The sequence below is a fragment of the Paramisgurnus dabryanus genome, chromosome 9, assembly GCF_030506205.2.
Source record: "Paramisgurnus dabryanus chromosome 9, PD_genome_1.1, whole genome shotgun sequence".
Lineage (NCBI taxonomy): Eukaryota > Metazoa > Chordata > Actinopteri > Cypriniformes > Cobitidae > Paramisgurnus > Paramisgurnus dabryanus.
In genome coordinates, this window is record NC_133345.1 from 24628419 (window position 1) to 24653947 (window position 25529).

The window sequence follows — 25529 nt, forward strand, 5'->3', positions numbered from 1 at the left end:
ATTTCACAATATATTCAGGGATTTCATTACGTTTTAAAAATGTAATTTATACAATGCATCAGACGGGTGTACTAAAAAATTATTATAGCTTTATTGTTTGCCCTGTAAAACATGTTTGAGAAGGAAAAGCATACAATATTTTAGAACTATATAAAATGAATGGAGAAAAAAACAGATTCACTTTTATAATGCCTAAATTTAATGTCGCTAAATTCTAGTAAATTATTTGGGAACAACTGGGGGTTGTAACTGAATGTGTAATTGAATGCTTTTGTATCACAGGCTAAAAGTGTGTCTTGATTTGTGCAGTGTATGAGATGATATCTGGTCTGTTCCAGCTGCAGTTATCTCTTCTTCTTCTTCTTGAAATTTAATTTGGTTTTGTACAGGGATGCCCAGGACGTCTTCGATGTCCTTGATTAGGTCCTTATAAAAGCACACAAAAGCACAGTATTCAATATGTTTATAGAGAGAGTACTTGACTACCCAAACCTCTAGCCACTACACTGATTAAAAATTCCTTGAGCAAATTAAGTAACATTGTGTTGAATTTAGAAATAATAATTTATAATAATAAAAGAAAGTTTAGAAAGTGTCAGTATCTCCAATTAGCTAAACAGTTTCAAATAATGTGCAGAGTCAGTGGTGCAGTGGTGCCTGGAGAAGTGGGTATGCTCTTTAATATATGTCCCTATTTTTCTCAAAGCTGCACCTTGTGTTATAAACAGTGACATGTAAGACTATAGTTAACTCCAAAATGGGCTAGTATTGTAACTTAAGTTCTGCTGTTTGACTTCTCAGTGTGAGGATCATTATGAAATTAATAGTTAATATTTCAAATTTAGAAGTGGGTATATACCATGCCATCTAATAAAAAAGTTGGTATACTCTGTTTACCCTGCACTACAGCACTGTGCGGCTACTCTGCAGATAATGTGGCCAGAGATAAAGCCTAGACACAGTATCTTGACCTGTATTATATATATATATATATATATATATATATATATATATATATATATATATATATATATATATATATATATATATATATATATATATATATATATATATATATATATATATATATATATATATATATATATATAATACCTTATGTATTGTTTTGAGTGCTATATTGACAGACAATTGACATTGCTTCAAAAAAGTCCAGCAGCAAAAATATGTTTACACCTGAGCTGGACCAAAAGCAGCCCTGAAAATCATTTATTAGAAAAGTATCTAGCAGCAATACAAAACTGACATAGTTTTTTGAAAAATGGACATGGATTTGTTCCCAGGGATACGTCATGCACTTTTTCATTGGTCTGTAGACCTCAGTCTATTCATTTGCCAAATTAATGTTTAATTTGAACAAAATAATGACTAAATAAAGACACCTGGTTTTTTCACACCAGTTATGTATTCAAAATACTTAACATATTTTATTAGAAGCTGTTCCTTTTTAAATCTGTTAAATCTTTTAGTTTGCAGTGTAAAGACTTGCACTGAAAGACGTCTATTAAATATATTATAATGCAGTATTTTAATATTTGTAAACATTCATAGTCATTTAACTCCTAACTTTCCACTGTTTAACATTTGTTTCCGGAAAATATATTCCTCTATCTGTACCTCAATTTCTACTTGTAAACATAGCTTTGAAGTTAAATGCTCCCTAAATGGTTTGTTAGTTGTTTTGGATAAAATTATGAATAAATGTAAAATCTAAATGTAAACTTCAGAAAGGTTTTTTTACATTTGAAATTATTTTGCTATTTGCATTTCATAATATTCACAATTTCATTTCCAAAACTTAATAAAACAGGAGGGTGTATCTTAAATTAAAGATGATATATGATGTAAAAGATATGGTCACCCCATCAAAAAAAAAAAATACTGATATACTTGTTACTTTATCAACATACCTTGAAATTATTCGTTCCTTGCATATAATTCGGGCCTGATATTTCCTGATGAATGACTGACAGGTTCCGAGCAAAGGTCAGCAGCGCTCCCGGGAGATGCTCCGAGATCGTTCTTTTAATGACACACAGAAACAAACGAGCTTACTAATGATCCCCCAGAACCATCATCAGAGAAAAACAAAAAAACAATCACCTTGTTTGGCTGCTGGGGCTGTAAGGATCTTAATGAGAACTTTCAGCCTTAAAGACTGTGCTATTCTTCAGGGAGAAATGAGGAAGGAAAGCGGGGCTTCAATGGGATAGCTATAGGATTTATGTGATAAATGCCTTTAATTCTACTTGGCAGTATTTTGTGTGCTGACACATTTGAGTTGAGGTATTCACTACATAATGTTTAATCTGCTCTTGGGAGTGTGCTCAAGGTCTAGATATACTACGTCTAATGGTAATGGGGAGAGAGAAAATAAAACCGAAGTAAGATAAGGGTAATGTGTTTGCCCGCTTCTCGCGGGGACTCACAGCATGCCGAGACTCTTTCTATCTTTGCTGTCATGGAGGACGAACACGGTGCCTTTTCTCGCCTGAAACATCAACCAAAGCTACATATAAATACACTCACTCTGAAATGATTTATAGTTTTATTTTTCAAAAGAATGCAGAGGTTTTACCTTGACGTCGTAGCCTATGCCTTGTGCTTTACACATCAGAAAAAATGTGCTGTAATACACCAAAGAGAGATTGGTGTGCATAAGTCGGGTGGCCATCACTGCAAAGCGACTAGTCATCGAGGTTTGCTGAGGACAGATACACAGTAAAGCCAGAGTTAAGCATCATAATGCATACAATTCAGTTGATAAATTCACCTTTGGGGTGTAGCACTAAAACCCAAATAGAAGGGTTTCAAAAGCCCACACGGAGAAGGGGGCATTAGTTTCACAGTCATATAGGACACAGGGGAGTCCTGTGTTATTAGGTTACACCTCAGAAGAGAACAGAAAGGCTTCCACTACAACACAACAATGCTCGCAGACAGAACGGATAAACGATGCGTCTAAGAGAATGTCACGGGAGCTGATTAGTTAAGAGTGGCAGACTCACAGGACACACAGCGGGCATGAGGCATATTCTCATTGACAAATATGTAACAGAGGGTAAAGCCCTCTCACGGTCGGCAGGGGATGAGTAATTCTCTTCTATGGAACTGAGTTTTCAGCTGTCAAACATGCTATCCTCAAACAACAATAAAAGCCTTTCCTGCGGGGATTTAATTGTGTTTGTAATATTCCAGGCTTAAATGATGGCCAAAGCGTGAGCCATTAAGACGGGCGGGCAAGAGCCGGATGACATTGCCACACACAAACTAAATGAATGTTTGATAAAATAATACAAGTCGCAGATTAACAAGCGTAAACTCCGGTTTGCCGCTAATAAAGGAACTCTTTTGTTTAGGGGCTGGCATCAGGTTGATGAGGTGCTCAGGCATGCATACACATGCATAATGAATATGGTATGCATTATTTATGGGTTGATTATTTAGGCTCATCTATCAAAATGATAATGAATTCAGCATCTAAACACCAATCAGGTCGGAAGCGTAATTACAGCGTTTAGTTGTATTTAACAAAAATAAAACAACAAAGCTTAGCTAGATCAATCTTTATGGATGTTGTGATTTATCTGGATAATATCCAGTAGAGGACCCTTATTGCTCTCTGGTCCAGTCTCAGGAAACACATTCTGGATAATGGCATTCTGTGCTTTAAAGGTTTGATAGCAACGGAAACACTCAAGAGCATTAACTTTTAAATGAATGAATTCAGACATCAATTAGCCACCCTATTCAAAGCCCAACTTTCTTTCTGATGTGAAACAGGAAGGGAGTTATTTATAGCAGAATGTCCAAACTGATATTTTTATTTATTTATCAAGGACAGTGAACGGTGACTACCATTCTAAAAGACAACTTAAATACGTTCTTGACACAAAATTATGTTTTAGAAATCTGTAATGAGGCGAACAAGCTTCTTTTAGCATACTTTAGGAGTTCAATGTCTTTTCTGTTGTTCCAAAAACTAAAATCATACTGGTTTGGAACAACATTTTCCATGATCAGTATATAATAAATATATTTTAAAATGGACAGATTGTGATCTTTTAGGTATAAAGATTCTTACAGCTTCGCGCTTAACTTTGGACTGGCACACAGATGTCTTTTTATCTTTAACCGGAACCTCCAGTTTACTGGTGCGGCAGTCCAGCGTTCCTCCTGTCATCATAAGCATCACCTGGGTCATGGCCAGCTGGTTACTATAGCCCAGGTCCAGATCAACAGCCCATACCTACAGTAAACACAACACAGCAGAAGAGTTAGGAGACTTAACAAATTAACTAACAACCAGCCTACAAAACAAGTTATTCGTTATATTATTAAATTAAATTAAATGAACCTTAATGTAATAATCTAACAAAGAACAACCAGCTCATGATCAGATTCACATTGGGTGATAGAGAGAGAGGGAGAAAGAGAGAGAGAGAGAGAGAGAGAGAGAGAGAGAGAGAGAGAGAGAGAGAGAGAGAGAGAGAGAGAGAGAGAGAGAGAGAGAGAGAGAGACGTACTGTATCTAAAGCCCAACCGGAGACTCTCTTCACATCTGTATGGTTAATGGCATCATTATAAGGATATTAAGGGGTCAAACCCAGTCGTGGCCTTACGCTTAAACAGGGCTAATTTTCCCAGATAATAATCTAATAGCTATGCCCTCTCTTCAAAAAGTGGCAAATAAATCACCAGTGAAGGAGTTGTTAATAACTAACTGGCAGTTGGCTGACTCTCCTGTCATCCCTATTTGTCAACCTAAACGCTCCTGCCAGCGGATGCAAATGGTGGCCCGGTTTCTGAATCACTTCATGATCACAGCATCATAATCTAACCAACATTCACCCACCTGAGTCCAATAAACTCTCTGTATACACTCGCTTAAATACAACAGAAATCACTCTTACTTAGTATACAAAATGATATATACACATACACGTACCATTTAAATATTTTAGTAACACTTGACTGAATCTGAAGGTGTATGCTTAAATGTTTGCAATTGCTTTTCTAGACAAACATATAATTGTGCCAAAATAATTATAATAAAATTATAAAATAATTAATAAAATTAAATAAATAAATAAGACATACTTGTGAAATTAGACTTATGAGGTGTCATGAAACATTTTGATAAAAAAGAAACTGCAAAGTAAAAGTATAAAAATAAAAAGCATACAGTTATAAACATCTCTTCATGTACTATTCTGCACATGATTTCAAATGACATCATACAAACCAATTTTTTTTTTTCCCACATTTAAGGGGAACATTTTCATTACCGCAACGTGTCCATGACTGGATTTGGGTTCTTTGACATGGACATATTTTAATAAAAAAATCAAAAAAATAAAAAGCTTCAGTGTATGTTTTACTATAAACATTTACAGTAAAGAAACATGTTGTATTTGGAGATCATTGGTAAATTTAGAGACAATAATAAGGAATATAAATGTGTCCAAGACCAATTTTCTAATCCGCAGCAACAATTTTCAATCATTGTTTAAACCCTCAAGAAACTAACTCTAACAAAAAAATTGTTGGAAGGGACATAATTGACTTTGGCAAGATGTCATAGTACCTAGACAACATTTTAGTTCTCATTACAGAAACATGAGTTTGTAAATGCATATATTTAATTTAATATCATGATGCGGTAATGATAATTTTTGATAATGATAATCTAAAAAATTAAAATAATTCTATAGGAAATATTTTTTAAATCCTCTAAAAATAATGGTTATAGTAAGTTCAGACCTTAATCTTATATGTGCAAATTCTGATGCTGGACACCTACTAAATCTTGATTTCGTGAAAATCACCCATTAGATGACTCAATAATTAAAAAGCCCTCAATAAGAGTCCAGAATAGATTAGTGAAGAAAATCTAGACAGGAAAAAATATTTTATGACACACTTCTTCCAAATCTTTTATTTTTCTCTGTCTTGTTTTCCAGTGATCTCTACATAACATATATTTGATCTTTCTCATGATTATTATGGCTTCCACATTGTCAGAAAATAGGGCATTAAACTGTACTTTTTTAGTAAGGTCTGTACCTTTACAGGTATATTAAACATACAATGTTGTACTTTTGAGTACATTGCTGTACCTGTACCTTTAACTAAAACTGGTACAAAAATGTTCCTTAAGGTACACAATAGGTCCTTAGGGTATAATATTGTAGCCCAAAAGGTATAAAATTAACCTACCACCCCAGCGACAGAAAAGGTACAGTTTTAAACCTTTTATTTTCTGACAGTGCATGGGACACTAAAATGCAACTTTCCAAATAACCGTTGAAAAGTGCTTTACTGTAATAATATGCCTTACAAAAGAAATAAACTCAGGTGAGAAATAAGCCCTTGTAAGTCAAGCCATGACCTCCGGAAACAAGACTCTGAGGTGTCCTGCCTCACATTATAGCTGAATTTATTCCACAGTGCCTTCTGTCCATAGTTAATACCTGTGCTCGTGGGATAGGTGGGACCATTTAGCCAGTCCGAAGAATCAGGCAAGCCGGCTTCATTGTCAACCTTAACAAAGGCGCTTGATATATACGCCCAGATTGTACCTGTCTTCTATAGCCCTTCACTTTCATTAAAAACTGCAATCTTGCAGCTGAGCCTCCCTCTGCACACAATGTGAGACAAGCCTGCAAGGGCAAACACATGCGACCCGCATCTCCCCCTCACATACAAAAAATACAGACTGCTTTTAGCAACAGGTTTGAATGTAAATTGATGTTTAAATAGAGACAGGTTAGCCGCACCGCGGCACCGTTCTGAATGATGTCTGCCTCTGATGGGACAGCCATGTTTGGATTTATCCGTCTGAATTCCTTTTGTGGATTTTAATTGTGCATGCAGTTGATTCTCAATAAGACGCGCCGAATCAAATTCATCCCGTGAATTCTCAATACAGCATCCTGGTGCTATTCAATCAGAAGCATTTACGAATTACTTTCATTTGCAAGAGTAAAAGCTATTCTGTCTGTAGATTATGTGAGAATCAAGTGTGAAATTTCCTGTACATGAGCGGATTTCTTCTTAATTTAAGCGCTGTGGTTCTCTGCCTACCAAAGTCAATCAACTATTTTAAAATCACAGCATGCCAGCCGAGCTGATGATTAAAACAGCAGTATGTGACATTCATATGAAAATATATCTGTACACTGTAATATTTTATACTACGAGGAAATATGATTTCCATTTCAGAGTGATAAACAGAAATGTATTCATCTAATCTGAACCATGTGTTATAGAGGGATTTGATTTGCTTTATGATATTTCATATACCACCATAATGTGCATAATTTAATTAAGATGTATAGGGAAGCTAAAATTTAAGAACTGACTCATAGACGTTGTGTTAAGCAAGTCCCTATCCACAGATGCGGTTAGCGGTACCCTTCAAAAATTACACATTTGAACTGTAAGAGTTCCTATTAGTACCTCATAGAAGCATCAGTCAGTTTACATCAAACACAGTCCTCGAACATTAAGATCAACAAAGCATTGAGAGGTGCCCATGTTTTCTGCCCATCATTTGAATGTACTATAGCACAAGTGTGTTCTGTCACCCTCTAGTGGTGAAGGGTATTGGTCCACAAAAAGAGAAAGAGATTCATTTTCATCTGCCAGCAGGGATCATTGATAAAAGTCAGAGCATCTTAATTAATTATGCATCATGTTGCCTAGTTATATAATCATTTCTGGGCTCGCTTATCATTTGTTGTAGTACATTTCCACAGGGGATACTGTCATTCCATGACTCAATTTAAATTTAGGGACACACGTTTTGAAAAATGACTAAATCAATATCTAAAACAGTAAGGTCAGTGAAGGTCAGATCCATACCATTCTTTTGACATTAGACTATTTATTTCAATGTGTCCACTCCCTTTATATCCCACAGAGATTTTTCAGTTGTCATGTACTTTGCCAGAGAAAAACCATGCACTGTATGAAATGTATGGTATGCGAGCGAGAGAGAGGGACATGTAAATTTGTTTACATGTCATTTTTTTAGTACAAACTTGTGAGATGTACACTCGCCTAAAGGATTATTAGGAACGCCATACTAATACTGTGTTTGACCCCCTTTCGCCTTCAGAACTGCGTGGCATTGATTCAACAAGGTGCTGAAAGCATTCTTTAGAAATGTTGGCCCATATTGATAGGATAGCATCTTGCAGTTGATAGAGATTTGTGGGATGAACATCCAGGGCATGAACCACATCCCATAAATGCTCTATTGGGTTGAGATCTTTTAACTGTGGGGGCCATTTTAGTACAGTGAACTCATTGTCATGTTCAAGAAACCAATTTGAAATGATTTGAGCTTTGTGACATGGTGCATTATCCTGCTGGAAGTAGCCATCAGAGGATGGGTACATGGTGGTCATAAAGGGATGGACATGGTCAGAAACAATGCTCGGGTAGGTCGTGGAATTTAAAAGATGCCCAATTGGCACTAAGGGGCCTAAAGTGTGCCAAGAAAACATCCCCCAGACCATTACACCATTGCATTAATGAGAAATTTAACAGGTGTTCCTAATAATCCTTTAGGTGAGTGTATAAAATTCCATCATGTAACCAAATTCAACAGTGAATACAAGTTGTTTGGTTTAATTTATTTATTTTTAGGCTATGGTTAGAGGTCGATTTTATTTTCACTTTTTTTGTCTAGATGTCAATACAGACAGAGAAAGCACTCTGGTGCTACAATCTCTCACCATGGCTTACGGCAGTGACCAAGAACCTCAATGTATGAAGACAAGACACTCTAGCCTGACCTTCTGTCTGACACCAGTACATAACAGGGTGTTGTAGGTCAGGGGCCAAGGCCTTAAAATGGGAATTAGTTTATTGACACAATAAGACCTGACAGTTTATTAGATAGCCTTTTGGCACGTTAGCCGCTCTCTCTCCTGGTCATTCTCTCATTTGTACTGCTCCTATGGGGATCTTATAGAAGTGATCCTTTAACATCCCAATAAGCGCCAAAACCAGATTGAACCGTCACACTAGCGGGGTGTTAAAAGACTTGACAGAACAGCACCACATGTCAAACCCCATCTCAACGTCTTACACGACAGTCTTGTTTTCATAGCTGTAAAACACACCATTGCCATGTTTCTTTCTGAGTGATCTACACACAACTAAGTGTCTCTATTGTATCTTTAGCTAAAATTATAACACAAGGTGCTAACAACACCAAGGTCATGGGTTTAAAAGCTAGGGAAATACACACACAGATGAAATGCATGCTTTGAAGTAGCTTTAGATAAAGGGACTTACAAAAGCATAATGTGAATGTAATATTAGCCTATATGTTATCTTATTCATATTTAAATGTACTTAAAGGCGGGGTGCATGATTTTTAAAAAAAACACCTTTTTTCAAAAGGAAGTCGGGCCGAGTACCAAAACACACTTGTAGCCAATCAGCAGTAAGGGGCGTGTCTACTAACCAACATCGTTGATTAGGTTACGTATATGTGGGGCGGGTCTATCAAATGAATGGACACATTTTATTGGGGTACGGGCGTGTTTGTTAAGGTGATTTTAAATATCAACATTGGCTTTCAGAGATCATGCACCCCGCCTTTAATGTTCAATTTAACATTATACATGATATAAACGTAAAAATTTAAGCTATTCTATATTCTTTGAGACAAAAAGGAAAAGCATAAAAGATGTAACATTGTAACATACTAATACCCTACATCTACACCACATTAGATGATGCTGTCTACTGTCATAAAGAAGACTCATAGTTGGGTCTCTAACCTGCTGCTCCAGGTTGCTGGGCTCCATGAAGGTGACTAGATCTAGAGAGAGGTGGCCCATGATGGAGCGCTGCTGGCAGGCCTGACCCACACGCATGCAGATGGAGTGAAGGACGTCAGGACAGATGGAGGTCTGGGGCATGGTGGAGCCAACCACTTCCAGCTTACTGGGTCCATGCAGTTGATTTCCACAGGACAGAATGCATACATCTCCACCTGGCTCCACCAACACATCCACAGTCAGACATGTTATATTGTCTGAAGGAGGATAGGCTTCTATTACTCCTCCTTAGTAAAAAAAAAAGAAGGCACAGCACATCAATAAACATGTAAAAAAGCAGATGAACTCACTACAGAGAGTTAAAGAAATATTTGCCAAACGGGTTAAAACTACCTTCCTTAAGGAAGTGTTCCAGAAAACAGGCCCAGGTGGGATAGCAGGATGTGTTGACAGGCCGTGCATAGGAAGCCAGAAGATGAGGAACCTCCTCTAAGAACTTTTTCATCACCGACTTCTACACCAAATGAGAAGATAAAGACACAAAAACCACATTGAAACTTTCCTTAACACATACGTCATAAAGCAATTTCTGACCTTAATATAAAAACATACAGCACAATATTGATACCCCTGATAAAGCGTTAACTACTCAAGTGTGTCTTTATCTGACAAGCTCACAAAAGCAAAGACAACGATAGAATGTGTGGGGAGGAGGGGGGTGATTGACAGCCAGCCCGTTACCAGTGCACCACAGTAGACTAATAGCTTTAACTGAAGGTAATAGTAACTGCACCTGTCCCCAATAAGATCTGACACATTCTGGCAGATAAACACCTATGCAAGCCAATCGATCAAAAGATCAATCAGGGGCTGTTTCGGATCAATACGGCCCTTGTTGCTGTAACTAGAATACGCCATAATGGCTTTGACACTTAATTATGTTGTTAATTGCGATGTTTGACTTTCTGTGAGTGTCTTTTAAAACCTGTTGGTTAGTAAGAAAAAAGAAATGTCACCTCTTTGACCTCTCATCACAAATAAAGAGAACGGGCTGATCGAGGGCTTGAGACCCACAAGGCATGTACATAGTTTTTACATGTACACTGTCAGAAAAAAGCTCCTAATATGTACCATTAGGTACAGATATGCATTTGGCACCAATACGTATCTTTGAGATACTAATATGCACCCTTTAAACATTTATATATATAAATAGTTTTAAATGTTTTAATTCCTATAAATTGTATAACATTTTACCTATTATATAATATATCCTCTATAGAATCAATCAGCTGTGTCTGGCTCTCTCTCGAGGATTTTTTCTCTCCTACTTTTCCCTCCTGACTACAAAAAGTTGGGAGTTTTTTTCTCCTAGGGTTTTTTTCAACCACTATGCTCGCTAGTACGGTTTAATATTAGCCACTGTATTCTGCTGCTTATGTTGTTTATCGATTTTTCTGTGTTTCCTTTTGGATCTATTAAAGGATTTATCAATTTTCTTAAAAAAAAATCCAGACCATTTACTCACCACCATGTCATCCAAAATGTTGATGTTTTTCTTTGTTCAGTCGAGAAGAATTTTTTTTTTTTGTTGAGGAAAACATTCCAGGATTTTTCTCATTTTAATGGACTTTAATGGACCCCAACACTTAACAGTTTTAATGCAGTTTAAAATTGCACTTTCAAAGGACTCTTAACAATCCCAAACGAGGCATAAGGTTCTTATCTAGCAAAACGATTGTCATTTTTAGCAAGAAAAATAAAAAATAAGCACTTTTAAAACACAACTTTTTGTCTTCCTCCAGCTCTGTGACGCACCAGCGCGACCTCACGTAATTGCATAATGATGTAGAAAGGTCTGACACAAAGACATTAATTAGTATCATTCCACATACAACAACGTTGGAACAGTCCTCTTTCTTCACACTTGTAAACATTGGGGCGTAGTTTTGCATATGTCATCCGTGACCTCTTGAAGTGATGACATATTATGTGAGGTGGCGCTGGCATGTCACAGGACCAGATGAAGACGACAAGTTGTGGTTTAAAAGTGCATATTTTTATTTTGCTTGCCAAAAAAGACAATCGTTTTGCTAGATAAGACCCGTATGCCTTGTTTGGGATCGTTTAGAGTCCTTTGAAACTGCATTAAAACTGTTAAGTGTTGGGGTCCATTAAAGTCAATTAAAATGAGAAAATCCTGAAATGTATTCCTCAAAAAAGAAAAATTATTCTCGACTGAACAAAAAAGACGACAACATTTTGGATGACATGGTGGTAAGTAAATTATCTGGATTTTTTTTTTTTTTTTAGAAAATTGACTAATCCTTTAAGGTGAAGCTGCTTTGAAACAATTAAACAATTGTGAAAAGCTCTATATAAATAAAAATGATTTGAATAGAAATAAAGCTGTACTTTTTGAAAGTGTACCGCCCCAGTGACAGCTGGATGAAAAAAAAAATTCTGACAGGGTATTGGGTATATTGAAAAGGTTTTATTTGTATAAACTGGTTAGGATCAAGCAATTTTAGATCTTCTAAAAGTACATTTCCATTACATTTAAATTCCTCATACAAATGTCACCGCTGACATCAGTGAAGATGCTGTGTGACGTTGGTGAGGAAAGATGCTGTTGATACTCAAGTCATGAAACAGCCATCATCATATTCAAGTACTATAAGAACCAGGGTCAATCGCTGCGCAGTGATTTCACCCCGACACAAGCCATAAAGCACACAATGATGCGGCAAGAAGTGTAAGGAAACGGCCCGCGTTCCTCCGAAAGAGTAGGCGCGCTCGGAGAATTTGCCAATGCAGTTCACATAAACAGCAGGGAGGAAAGAAAAGCGAGAGGGAATAATTTTTGTCATTCTTTATTTGGACTTAAACTGCGAACTGTACTGTGAGGAGAGGATTCAAGGCTTGCTTGGCTTCCACATAAAGATGAGCTATCTGACAATAGAAAAATAAAACAGACATCTCCAGTGTGCTGTGATTGCTGTTTGATCTCTGTGATTGGAAGCGCAACGCATTGAGACACGTTTCAGTTCCGAATATATTTAACAGCATTTCTTTTTAGACAAATAGGAGACTTGTTTGAAGTCGGCAAACATTTTGTTAACCCTTTATAGAGGTTTAACCCTTAAACAGGCTTCTGAGAACTGAATTGCTTAAACCTGTAGGTTAATTTTTTTGAATCTTGATGTTTAAAGGGTTTAAAGGGTTAAATCATTATTCTATGTCAGATAATACAAATCTACATTTTAAATAAGTAAAAACATACAGCTCTCTTTCTTTCTTTTTTTCAAAATTGCAACACTGACCAAACGTGAAAGCATAAAGTGCCATTACATTCATAATCTAATAAAATAACATGATATAACATGTAATCCCACATGCATTGAATAAAATAAGTAGGAGACAATCTGTCTATCGGTTGATGCTATTAGTATAATGCTGCCTTGTGTCTAATGACCCATGTGCTGGCAGAATGTGCATGTTTGTAAAGTGTAGCGTGTGAGTCCACCCAGGCGAGTAGAGTGAGATCCACATGTCTTGTGAATAGCTGTGAGGTTTGCCCCCGGCCTAAATACCCCTCAGGGTGTGAGCCACCCCCCCCCAAATACACACTTCAATCCAAAATCTGTTTTCAGGTCTGTTTTCACACTTCTCTTTGGCTGTCCACGGCTGGCTGTTCCTCCAAAGAGCCACATGGGTTTCGGTATTCTTCCCCCCACATTAGAGAAGCCTTTTTACACAATCAATAATTAAACAATGTGCACACAGCAAATAGGGTAAATAGGGGGTGGGGGGGTCCCTCTATAGACCTCCTGACAGGAGAAATTAAAGGATGCATTATCATGAAAGACAGCTCCCTAGAGAGACAAAACAGCATTTAAAACCATATGAGTTATAACTACTGGTAAAGCCAAACACAAAACTTAAGTGAAGCCACCAATAATTGCGGTCTGATAACTGCATAATCATTATAAAAATTTTCCTATGTCTTTACAAAGAGTGTAGTGGTGGCGGCCACCGAATGTGCATTTTAAAATTTAATTGCAAATATCCAGGAGACATTACACATACTAATTTTTGTACTTAAAGAACAAAGGCAATATTTATCCTTTATTACCCCTGCAATTAAAAACATTAGACTGATAAATCTACTCTACAATATTTCAGCAATTGCTGTTGAATTTAAGGGCTTCAATAAAGATAAAACGTAATGAGCATAGCAAAGAAAGCATAAAGTTGATAAATCAAAGGAATGGTATGCAAATACGTGACCATAAACAGAACTGCGAGCATTTAACAAAATTCAAGCTTCTGGCACTCGCCGCCACTAAGGGAGTGAACACAGATCTGTAGAAAATGAATGACACGCTGAAATAACCTCTGTGGTCTCCATTCTGTTAGCAGAGCTTGCATTGATTAAAAAGGTTGAAGTGGCAGAATAAAGGCTAGTTCTGGCTTTCATATGGCCCTGAAGCCCTAAGGGTACAGGCTAGCTCATCAGGCCCCAGCTCGCACTTCTCTCACTGGGACCCCAGCTGGTGAACAGCCCCCCATTTAAAGCTCCTTCACTGCCGTCACCATAATGGAGCTTGGCTGGGCCTCAACCGCTTACCTCTGTAATTAACAGTGCCAATGCCACCACAATTACAGCCCCGGATTCCTCACTCGGCCTCAGTGTGAATTAGGGACTGAGCTAATAGCTTGGAGGTAGGACACGTGGCCCTTTGTCTCGCCTCCAGACATAATAAGTGGCTGGAATAAAAAGGTAGGTCTGATTGTACGCACAGCCCATGTGATGATAACACTGCAATTAGCTGGCACAAAGTGTAATGGCAAAACACTGTATTTAAATTAAGGGCCAAATTGTAAGCATATGATGGAGAGGGAGATTCAGGAGAACACTACAGGTGAATAAAACCAATGGGATTTTAACGCACGCAACGATTGTTGGGTGTGAAATAAATTACACTTGAATTAGAATACATAAATATGCTAAAATTCAAATGGCTTGTTATTAATTTTCCATAAATCTCATTCATAAGCACTCGAATTTTGAACAAGGCATCAAAGTTTGGCCTTGCTCAGTAATGACAGGCTTGTCATTGAGACAAGGGTGCGTTTTGTACAAAACATACACGTGAATGTGAAAACCAGGCAAAGCGGAAATTATAATGAATAGGGCTTTTGGATTTGCAAAATAATTTCTTTTCACATTTAAAAACAAGCCACTTGATACTCCTGTATTCCTAGCGTGCACAACAGACATTGTGCAACTGCATGGCATGGCATATTTCTCAACTGATTTACTACCAAGAGGTTTTAAACATGAACCACAAATATTTAAACTTAAATATTAAATTAGCACCAAGGAACCTAATTAAATTAATTTAATTGAACATATTTCAATGATGAGTTGATATAATTGGTGATGCTGCATACTACAGGGTTCCCACACCTTAGTTAACTTCAAATTCATGGACCTTTCAAGGACTTTCCAGATCCAGTACCCTCAAATTCAAAGACTAAATGTGGGGACACATTTTAAGTGAGAGCAAGGTTACATCGTGTTACCTGTTACATTGTTACAGTTCCCTTTCGAGGGAACTCATGCTGCATCACTGCAGTGACACTTTGGGACGTCAGCGTCTGAATGTGTATATAAAATTCAACCAATGGTGAGGCTTAACGGCAAATACAGGGTGACGCGAGAGCCAGGAAGTATATCGCTATCTGAAATATTGCCAAAGATGGCGTTACAGGGACGCAGGAAATATGGCAAGGGAGACACAGCGTCTCATTCCCTTCTCAGGGAACAACAGTTACATACATAACCCGAGACATTTTCATGTGTCAAACACAACGATGCAAAAAAGCATTTTTGTAATGAATCAACATTCGCATCCAGAAAAATATTAGCATTTTAAAGCGAACATGTGCTTAAAAAGTCTAGAATTTTTATGATATTATCCTACACTACATAGGAAATAATATGGATTTTTTTCCAGAAAACGTCTTGCATTAAATAGATTCAAGCACTTTCAATGACCTATATCTAGGTATGTATATTTTCAACAACTTTCCAGGGCCTTGAATTATTTTCCCCAGATTCACAAACTTTCAAGGATTTCAAGGACTCGTGAGAACCCTGATACTAATTCTCTTACAAAAAAATCAAAAAAGATAACTAATATGAACTAATACAAAGATAAACTTACCTTTACTTCCGTCATCAACATTCTCCATTGTTCTGAACGGTGGTGTTTGTATTGTTGTTGTGCCCAAGCGTGGCATCTTAGGTGGAACACATCACAATAAGCCGTTCCTTGTCCACCCATTTCACTGTCAATCTTAAAGAGCCATCGCTGCACTTCCATGTGTTCTGTCATCAACTGGGCCAAGCCTTCATAAAGCTGGAAGTAAGACATGACATCTATATAAAATCCATATATTTGAATAGTACAGCAGGTGCACACATAACTATCCCACTGACCTGCTCTAGGGTATATATATCCCATTTTCCTGGAGGTGTGTTAACTCCTGCACTACTGAAGATTCGTCTTCCTCCGGATTTAGTTCCATATAGGTGGACCACAGCAGGTTCTGTGCCTAAAAGAGGAACTTCCAGATCATCCGACACGGCCAGGTCATCGATATGGGTGATGCCAGCGACCATGTAGGCCTGCTTCCCCTGGATCAAATGCTTGATGCGCTTCAGCGTTCGTGGGCTGTACTTTAGGATCGAAGCTAAACACATGTTTTTGTTCTGAAACACAATGTGGGTCAAACTGAAAAAAAGCTGCAGTACTGCATGTACATTGGATTATTATAACTGTATATACTGTACGGCGCTTAAAAAAACTGCTATGTTATATATATTTCCCTGCCTGAAGGTGAAATCTCTAAGGTCTTTGTGTACGTAAATAATTGTCCTCTCCGCTCCAGCTCTAAGGTCTTACTCCTCGCTTTGTCTATAGTTGTAATTTATGAGCGCTTGCACACACATTGGGCCCATTACGTACAGCCGGAGGGGTCGTGACCTCTCCTGTACTCCAACATGTTAAATTGATAAAAGACAACTGGGGGCCCTATACCTCCGTACCCTCCCGTCTTTACTGTGTGCTTAGTGATGGGCTCCGTGGGGAAAGCACTAATTACTCCACATCTGTATGTTTGATCCAAACGGAATTGTCCCGTCTGTCATTGGCACGCCACGCTGGCAGCGATGGCTAACAGAGATTTATCCCGCTGACACGTCTGCCACAGTTTACACACAGAGAGGAATCGACACTGCAATAAATAAAACGACAGCTCTGCTTGCACACAAGATGTCAGTTAGACCAACAGTAAATGTACTTTAACATACTGTATGATGAATTAAATATATTGTGCTGCATAACTGGTTAAATGTGATTTAAAGGGAAGGTCAGAGAAGGTCATATTTCATTTTTATATTTATTTTTTATATTTACATATCTTTTATGCATTTGCCAGACTCTTTAATCCGAAGTGCATTACAAAATATACATTTTCTGAATCAGTATTTGTGTTCCCTGTGTTCAAACCCATGACCTTTTGTGCCGCTAACGCAATGCTCTTCCATTAAGCTATACAGCAGGAGAACATTTGAAGAGTTTGGTTCCAAACGCAATAAATCCATTTTGACTAATTTGGGTAAAAATGTGTTTTCTATACCAAGAAAGTGACAAGATAAAAAACAATATTGTCTGTTACAAACTTTCACATAACATCTTTAGGTTATAATAACATTAAAAATTCAAATCCATAGTTTGATTTTCAAAGATTTATTATAAAAACTGATGATTTTTCTGCAAAAAAAGGTGATAAATCCATGACACGTTTTTTCCCCAAAATGCTATAAATCTATTGAATCAGTATATAAATGTGCATTCATCTTTACCATGTTACATTCATTTAGTTGACTAGTGATATACACTGATTTAAAAAAATAAACATTAATGGCATTAATCAAAACACTTACTTTGTCACATTAAGAACACTATCATTTCTGCTGTCATCCTTGGGATGTCGTCGTTGAACTTTTTTGACAGTGAACAGCTGTCAAATGTTTTGATCCTGCTTGATTTTCGTCGACTTCGAGTTAAATAATAGAACGTTTTTCATAAGATCACCTGGGGTCAATGTGTTAGCATAACAGAAGCTTAATGCTGTTGTGTGAGAACAAACAACAGCCGGCATTTTTCCATCGCACAAGTGCCATCTTCCCCGCCACAGAAGACCAACACAGGTTTATCAATGCCTTCAAAAGTATAATTTTGTTTTTGTTTGTTTGTTGATCACTTGTTGAGGAAAACTAAAATTCTGTGTGTATTCAACGCACCACCATTGTTGTTTACAATGCGTGAAATGGTGCGCTGTGATTTTTTGAGCGGATTTATTGCATTCTGCAGAAAAGGAGGACATTTATCACGTTTTGGGGAAAAAAGGAGAAAAGATGACAGATGACAGAATAACACTGCAGATATCAATATACAATACTGATTTTGGTGGTAACTAATTTATTTTTAAAAATGGCGCTTATCGCATTTTGGAACCAAACTCTTAATTTATTATTATTCATTAATAAATACATTATTCCACAATATTTATGTTTAATTTTGCACATTACACAGTCTAATACAGTGTTTTCCAACCAGGGGGCCAGGGGCCCAAAGAGGGGCCTCAGCAGATTTTCAAGGGGGCCTCAAGATGACTTAAAGGTGGAGTGCACGATTTCTGAAAAACGCTTTGGAAAAGGTAGTAGGGCCAACTACCAAAACACACTTGTAGCACACTTTTTCGGCACACAGGGACAAAAATAAATAAATAGCCTAAATTAAATGCACAAATTACATAGCCTGCACTGGTGTCATCCTGATTTACCACTTTGTAAAACTTATTCCAGGCAACACTTTTCTGACCTTCTATTTCCTTTGTTTTTAATTATCCTTTTTTGAGTTTGTCATGTACCTCCTTTGCCGGCATTGCAATCTCTCATAACAATCTGCGTAGACCGACTAGCCATATTACTGCCTGATGAAAATTTGACTCTTTCAAAGTGTGCTTGATTTTTTTGGATGTAGGTATACTCAGATAACAATATTTAACAATGTATACATTTATTTTTAATTTGATGGGTTCAACCGCCCGCCACCTGCCCGGATTTAATTAAAATATTATTTTTCGTCACGTCATCCGCCCGATCCGCGGTTTATCCCGCCAACCGCGCATCTCTAGTGTCTACTAAACGACATTGTTGCCTGGGTTGCGTATGTGTGGGGCGGGTCTATCAAAAGAATGTCTAGAATGATAGGAGCGTGTTTGTTTAGGTGATTTCAAATTTCAACATTGGCTTTCAGAGATCATGGACCCTGCCTTTAAAATGATAAAAAATTGGACAAAACAAGCAATAAAATAAACTAAACCAAGCAAAAATCTAAATGTTTCTTATTTTTTTGGCCATTTAAGTAGCGAATATACATCCGGCTAGTCATTCCGAGCTATAGTTCATTTTATTTGGAAAAAGTTGGGGGCCTTCAAATATTGTTGTGGGCAACTAGGGGGCCTTAAAGTGAAAATGGTAGAGAACCACTGGTCTAATACATTAAAACCTGGAAATGTATTGGTGGGCAATAGGGAGAGATCATTACATTGTATCCAATTCATTTATGGATGATCTGGACAAAATAAACAAGTCGCCTTTGACGCCCTCTACAGGAGAAAAATTAATTGCCACACATATATTCCTGTGACAAACCTTTAAAGGAATAGTCTACTCATTTTCAATATTAAAATATGTTATTACCTTAACTAAGAACTGTTGAATCATCCCTCTATCATCTGTGTGTGTGCACGTAAGCGCTGGAGCGCGCTGCGACGCTACGATAGCATTTAGCTTAGCCCCATTCATTCAATGGTACCATTTAGAGATAAAGTTAGAAGTGACCAAACACATCAACGTTTTTCCTATTTAAGACGAGTAGTTATACGAGCAAGTTTGGTGGTACAAAATAAAACATAGCGCTTTTCTAAGCGGATTTAAAAGAGTAACTATATTTTATGGCGTAATAGCACTTTTGGGAGTACTTCGACTTGGCGCAGTAACACCCTCCCTCTCCCATTATGAGAGTGAGAAGGGGAGCGGACTTTTCAGGCGAGTCGAAGTACTCCCAAAAGTGCTATTACGCCATAAAATATAGTTACTCTTTTAAATCCGCTTAGAAAAGCGCTACGTTTTATTTTGTACCACCAAACTTGCTCGTATAACTACTCGTCTTAAATATGAAAAACGTTGATGTGTTTGGTCACTTCTAACTTTATCTCTAAATGGCAGCATTGAATGAATGGGGCTAAGCTAAATGCTATCGTAGCGTCGCAGCGCGCTCCAGCGCTTACGTGCACACACACAGATGATAGAGGGATGATTCAACAGTTCTTAGTTAAGGTAATAACATATTTTAATATTGAAAATGAGTAGACTATTCCTTTAAGTAAATACTTAGGGGCGGTTTTCCGGACAAGACTTAGATCAGGGGTGGGGAACCCAGGTCCTGGAGGGCCACTGTCCTGCAGAGTTTAGTTCCAACCCTAATTAAACACACCTGAAAAATCTAATTAAAGTCTTCAGGATTACTTGAAAATGAAATTCAGGTGTGTTTGATTAGGGTTGGAACTAAACTCTGCAGGACAGTGGCCCTCCAGGACCAAGGGTTCCCCACTCCTGACTTAGATAAATCTAGGACAGGACAGGAGATTAATCTAGGACTAGACCTTAGTTATATTACAAAAAGTAGTTTTTACAAACAAACCTTACAAAAACAATACTGGTGTGCATCTTGAGACAAAACAATGGCACTGATCTGTGTTAAGATATGTCAGTACAAAGTGTTTTTCATGCACTAGGATAAGCCCTGTCCGGAAAACTGCCCACTTAGTGTGATTCCCTAAGTGAAATTTTGACTACAATGTGAGAACCAATAGGAAAAGAGCTAAATGAGCATACTAAATAATGCCTTAGTTAAACTCCATAATTGGCTATTGCAGGATTAGTTTGTAGGAGACAGAAAATGAGTTCATTATTAAATCACAGAAAGAAAACTAACATGCGAGAGTGCACCATACCGAAAAATACTCCAGTCCTTCTGGCATGAGGATGGTGAAGCGCTTGGCACAGTGCGTCTGGGGGGCAGAAGCATCACCCAGTTCAATTGCTGCCTGCAGGCCCAGCAGATGAGTGTAGTATTGGAGCACATCTTCTCCCAGACTCACCGGAGACACATAGATCACCTCAACGTTCTTATCTGTAAATGACAATGTCATCAGTCGACATTGAAATTACACATTGCGTAAGCATTAAAGCTCATACTGTACCTCTGATGTCACATAGTCTTCCCATCTGGATATTCTGGAGTAAATCAAATTCCCTTAGACTGAGACGGTGCGCCTGGGAATATCCTATTAAACAATTTAAAATTAAGTTTTAACTGTGAAATTTTAATAGTTAGTGAACAACGGCTCCATCCCACAAAATTGTTTTCTGGGGTTCTGAGCAAGTGCAATCTCTTTGCTGTCTATAAGAAACAACCTTACTGTATGAAAACACACCAAATTATCAAAAAAAAATACTTATCTCTATAATAAAATGATTAAATGTATTTAAACTAACAGAGTGAACTAATAAAAACAATAGGGTTCAACTTTTTAATTATTTGAGCTGAGCTCACACAGGCCTCTCCTCAGCCACCCCCAGTGCAAAAATTACACTCCATCTGCTGGTGATTATAGTCTCACTCTCTATCATCTCTACTAACCAGTGCAGGGTTTATCTGACATACAGCTAGTTATAATCCCCGTTAATATGACTTATATGTGTGCAGATGCTCCAAAATACATTCAGTGACCAAAAGACATCATAACAGATGCAAAGGAATTACCCAATGATGGCACGTGGATGATGGTCCTTTTGGCACAGGTGATGTGTTTCCAGTTGGCTGCCAAATACTGTGAATCAAACACAGGAGATTACAGAACAAAAGTGATCGGTGAGAAAGCACCCAGCAGCACATGGATTTATCATGTTGTCGTCACACGGGTGGCAGCAAAGAGAGGAAATGATGCTTCTCTCTGGGTCTCATAGAGACAAACCAAGCATAAATCACATTAATTAAATCAGCTAAGTGCATACTTAGAAACATCTTCCCTCTATTAATTCAATTAGCAGGCTACATGAAGCTTTCTGCCAGGGGAAGATTAAGGCTTAATTAAAAGGATGTGAATGTTTAAAGGGTGGAAACATACACAAGCTTGTGTCTTTTCTCACAGTGAGTGACAGTGTGGATGAATGAACATGTGGGCACTAATTAAGAGACATCCTAGATCCATAAAGATGTTACAGGAATGACAGTACAGATGAAACATCTGCTCTGATAAATAAAAACTTAATATTAAATTTGGCATGTGTATGTAAATTATGTGTTAAATTTGAATTTACAACTGTAGGATATCTTTTGCGAACTAAATCATTCATTCACTTGCATTTTCTAATTTTCGTTTTTAACCTGCTTGTAACATACTAAACTAAAATGATGCATTATAAATGCTTTGCAAGACCCCCCGCCCCCTTAATTTGAATCCAATATACACACTTATTTATACAAATATGGTTCACCTCTGCCCTGATGTGGTAGTTCTCCAGGTGGCGGAGGCGCGAGGCCTGCAGGCTCTTTTTCAAATGCATAAGTTTGGCACGCTTCAGCAGAGACATGGCAATAGTTTGTGCCGCCCATTTGGGGCGAAGTTGGAGCAGGTAGGCGGCCCGGGCCGAGTATCGCCTCCAGCAGGTCTGGATGCGCACAGCTGCTGCCTGATGGCCCCCTTTGCCTTTGTAGCGCTGGCCAGGTTGACACATCAGCTCCCATACCTCATCCCTGTTCTCAAGCACTGAGAGGAGCGTCTCCACATGGCCACACCGGCTCCTGTCACCTCTCTGGTCGAGATCACCGCTCTGCACACAAGCTGCAAGCCGCTCCCCGCACGCTCGCGCCAGTGGCACAGAGTAGTCCAACAGGATCCGCTGCAGCTCATCCAAAGCCTCCGCGATTGCACCCCAGCCCAGACAGTACTGCTTTTTAAACCTACAGTAGTCTGGAGCACTGGTATCAATCTGAGCCTCAACTATGGTGAAAGGGTATTTGCTGAAAGCAGTTGGCATTGGGATGTTCTAAAAGGAGAGAAATTTATATTAAATAAAAGGATTATACAGTAAATGTGACACTGTCCAGCTAAAGGCATTTTTTGTGATTTACATTTTTTTAAATAATGTAAAGAACATTCTGTTAAAATATAACCTTGATATCCTTAATATTGACTGAGTAAGACCATGTCAAAGATTGAAAGCAATGTGAAATTTGCTCATAAATAGATTATGAGACTTTTTTCATAGAAAGGGTCACTAATAATAATTAGGGCTGAGCAATAATGAATGCTAAAAAATGCACCATTCGTATAAGCATGAGTTTCGCGTTTGTGCTTTGGGGCACCGGCAAACAAAGGGTACCAACCTACTTTGATATTAGCAAGAAAGTGAAGCTTCCTGGTTTTGAAAAGGGACATTTCACAAGACATTTTTAAGATGTCAAATAAATCTTTGGTGTCTCCAGAGTAGAAGTTTAAGCTCAAAATATCATATAGATAATTTATTTTAACATGTTAAAAATGCCACTTTCTAGGTGTGAGGTGTGCCCTTGATCTAAATGGCAGTGTGGTGATAGGAAAGTGCAGATTAAGGGGCGGTATTATCCCCTTCTGACATCACAGGGGGAGCCAAATTTCAATTACATATTTTTTCACATGCTTGCAGAGAATGGTTTACCAAAACTAAGTTACTGGGGTGATTTCTTTTTCATTTTCTAGGTTGACAGAAGCACTGGGGACCAAATTATAGCACTTAAACATGGAAGAAGTCAGATTTTCACGATATTTCCCCTTAAAATATGGTTGAAATTAATAAAAACTATTTTAGCATTAAGTTACTCGGTCTACCCATTAAAGTATTAAGAATAGACAAATAAAATATGAATTCCCATATTTCTATTTCATTAATAGCTCAGACAAAGTCATAATTGCGCCCAAACTCCACCTATGGACATTCGATATGCAATACTTAAATAGATATATGATATGCACATTTGCACTATTTCACAGATTTTTGTATATTACGCGCAGCCCTAATAATAAAATTTTGATAATAATAAAAAATACATTTTGCATTACAATAGTTTTTTTTACTGACTTTCAAAAAACACCATAACAGAATTGGAAGCAGCTGTAAATCAAGCTTTTATATTTTTTAGCAGCAAGTCATAATTATAAAATGTCTATGGCCTGTAGAGAGTGATCATTTAAAATCATTACCTATATAAGTGCCCTAAAGCTATTCCTGACACTATTAGTCAACATTACGTCAGGGGTCACTACTTAGAGAAAACTGCCAAAAGGAAAATTGACTATCAGTCAACTCTTAAGCTGACTCTCATGACCAGACTGCATCTTTGTGTGCACGCAAAATATAGCTCTATTGGTAAGCAAATGATTATTAGAAATACATTAGTGAGACTGAAATATTTCATTTCTGTTTAACACACTGTACATACATGTCATGAATCACATCATGTACCTCAGTAGTAAGATAATACCTGTGGGTTTAGTGGGATGAGTCGGGCTAACCCGTGAGTCATGACTCTGTTATCAGTGCTTGTAGATGCAGCTGATGGAGGTGGAGTCCGCATCGTCCCAGATGTTTGACCCTCTGTTGACCTTCCAAGAGCCATTCCATCTTCTCTGTTCACAACCACCTGCCATTTACGTGCCTTTTCTGACTCATCTACAGTGGAAGTACATACTACAGTTATTTTCAAATGTCTAATTCTTATACTCTAAAGAAAGACCACACTAATTTCCTTCTGCAAATACTATATGATTGTAGATTATAATGCACAGGATAAGTGTAATATGGTATAAACATAAAAAAGTATGCCTTTTAACCTTAAAATGTAGGCTGAAAGTTTCTAATGACATTGCGAAAATAGACTGACCCAACTTAGTTTGGCCACTGTCCTCTATCCTGAGCAAATGGGCAGCTCTGGGCGGTACTGGGGTTTGAACTGATGAGGGGTCAGCTGCTAAGGGAAGCAGCACTGCATTGCCTAAAAAACCAAGCAAGTTATGTTACAGTCTCTAGAGAGGATCTGTACGCAGAATATTTTAGGAATGCAAGTTATCACAACTGAACACATACAAGAATCCACAAACAAACAAATGTATGAGAGGTCAAACCTGGATTTAAGTTCTCTTCAAAGGGCGGTGGTGGTTTGGGGTAGAGATGTTGGCATCCTGGTATTGCGGCTAAATTTCCCACAGTGGCGCCAATGACTACTTTTTGAGTTCCCACCTAAAATGGCAAAACAACGATTTTTTCATTACTTGAATGTATATAATATTCTGTCTAACCCTGCCAAGCCAGATGTTCACCTGGATCGACATTTTATTATTAAGCAAAGTTTCCTGCATGTTAATCTAACATCAAATTTAAACTATGTCATTTAAAACATTAATAAAAACTATATAGAACACTGAAAAACAGCATTTTATATCCATCCCTGCTCTATCTCTGTACTT

The 25529-nt window shown here is 37.7% G+C and overlaps 1 protein-coding gene across 1 annotated transcript; it reads right to left on the reverse strand.

Moving 5' to 3' along the window:
* Positions 1-25048, reverse strand: iqch (IQ motif containing H). Its single transcript, XM_065278998.2, has 15 exons — positions 24947-25048; positions 24548-24735; positions 22522-23073; positions 21788-21854; positions 21225-21308; positions 20976-21154; positions 16327-16599; positions 16052-16246; positions 10212-10332; positions 9819-10105; positions 4103-4267; positions 2597-2722; positions 2448-2509; positions 1929-2040; positions 1-426 (listed from the first exon to the last, which is right to left on the reverse strand). The coding sequence occupies exons 2-15, from the start codon at positions 24680-24682 to the stop codon at positions 277-279; spliced, it is 2508 nt and encodes an 835-aa protein (XP_065135070.2). The 5' UTR covers positions 24683-24735; positions 24947-25048; the 3' UTR covers positions 1-276.
* Between the last annotated feature and the right edge of the window lie 481 nt (positions 25049-25529).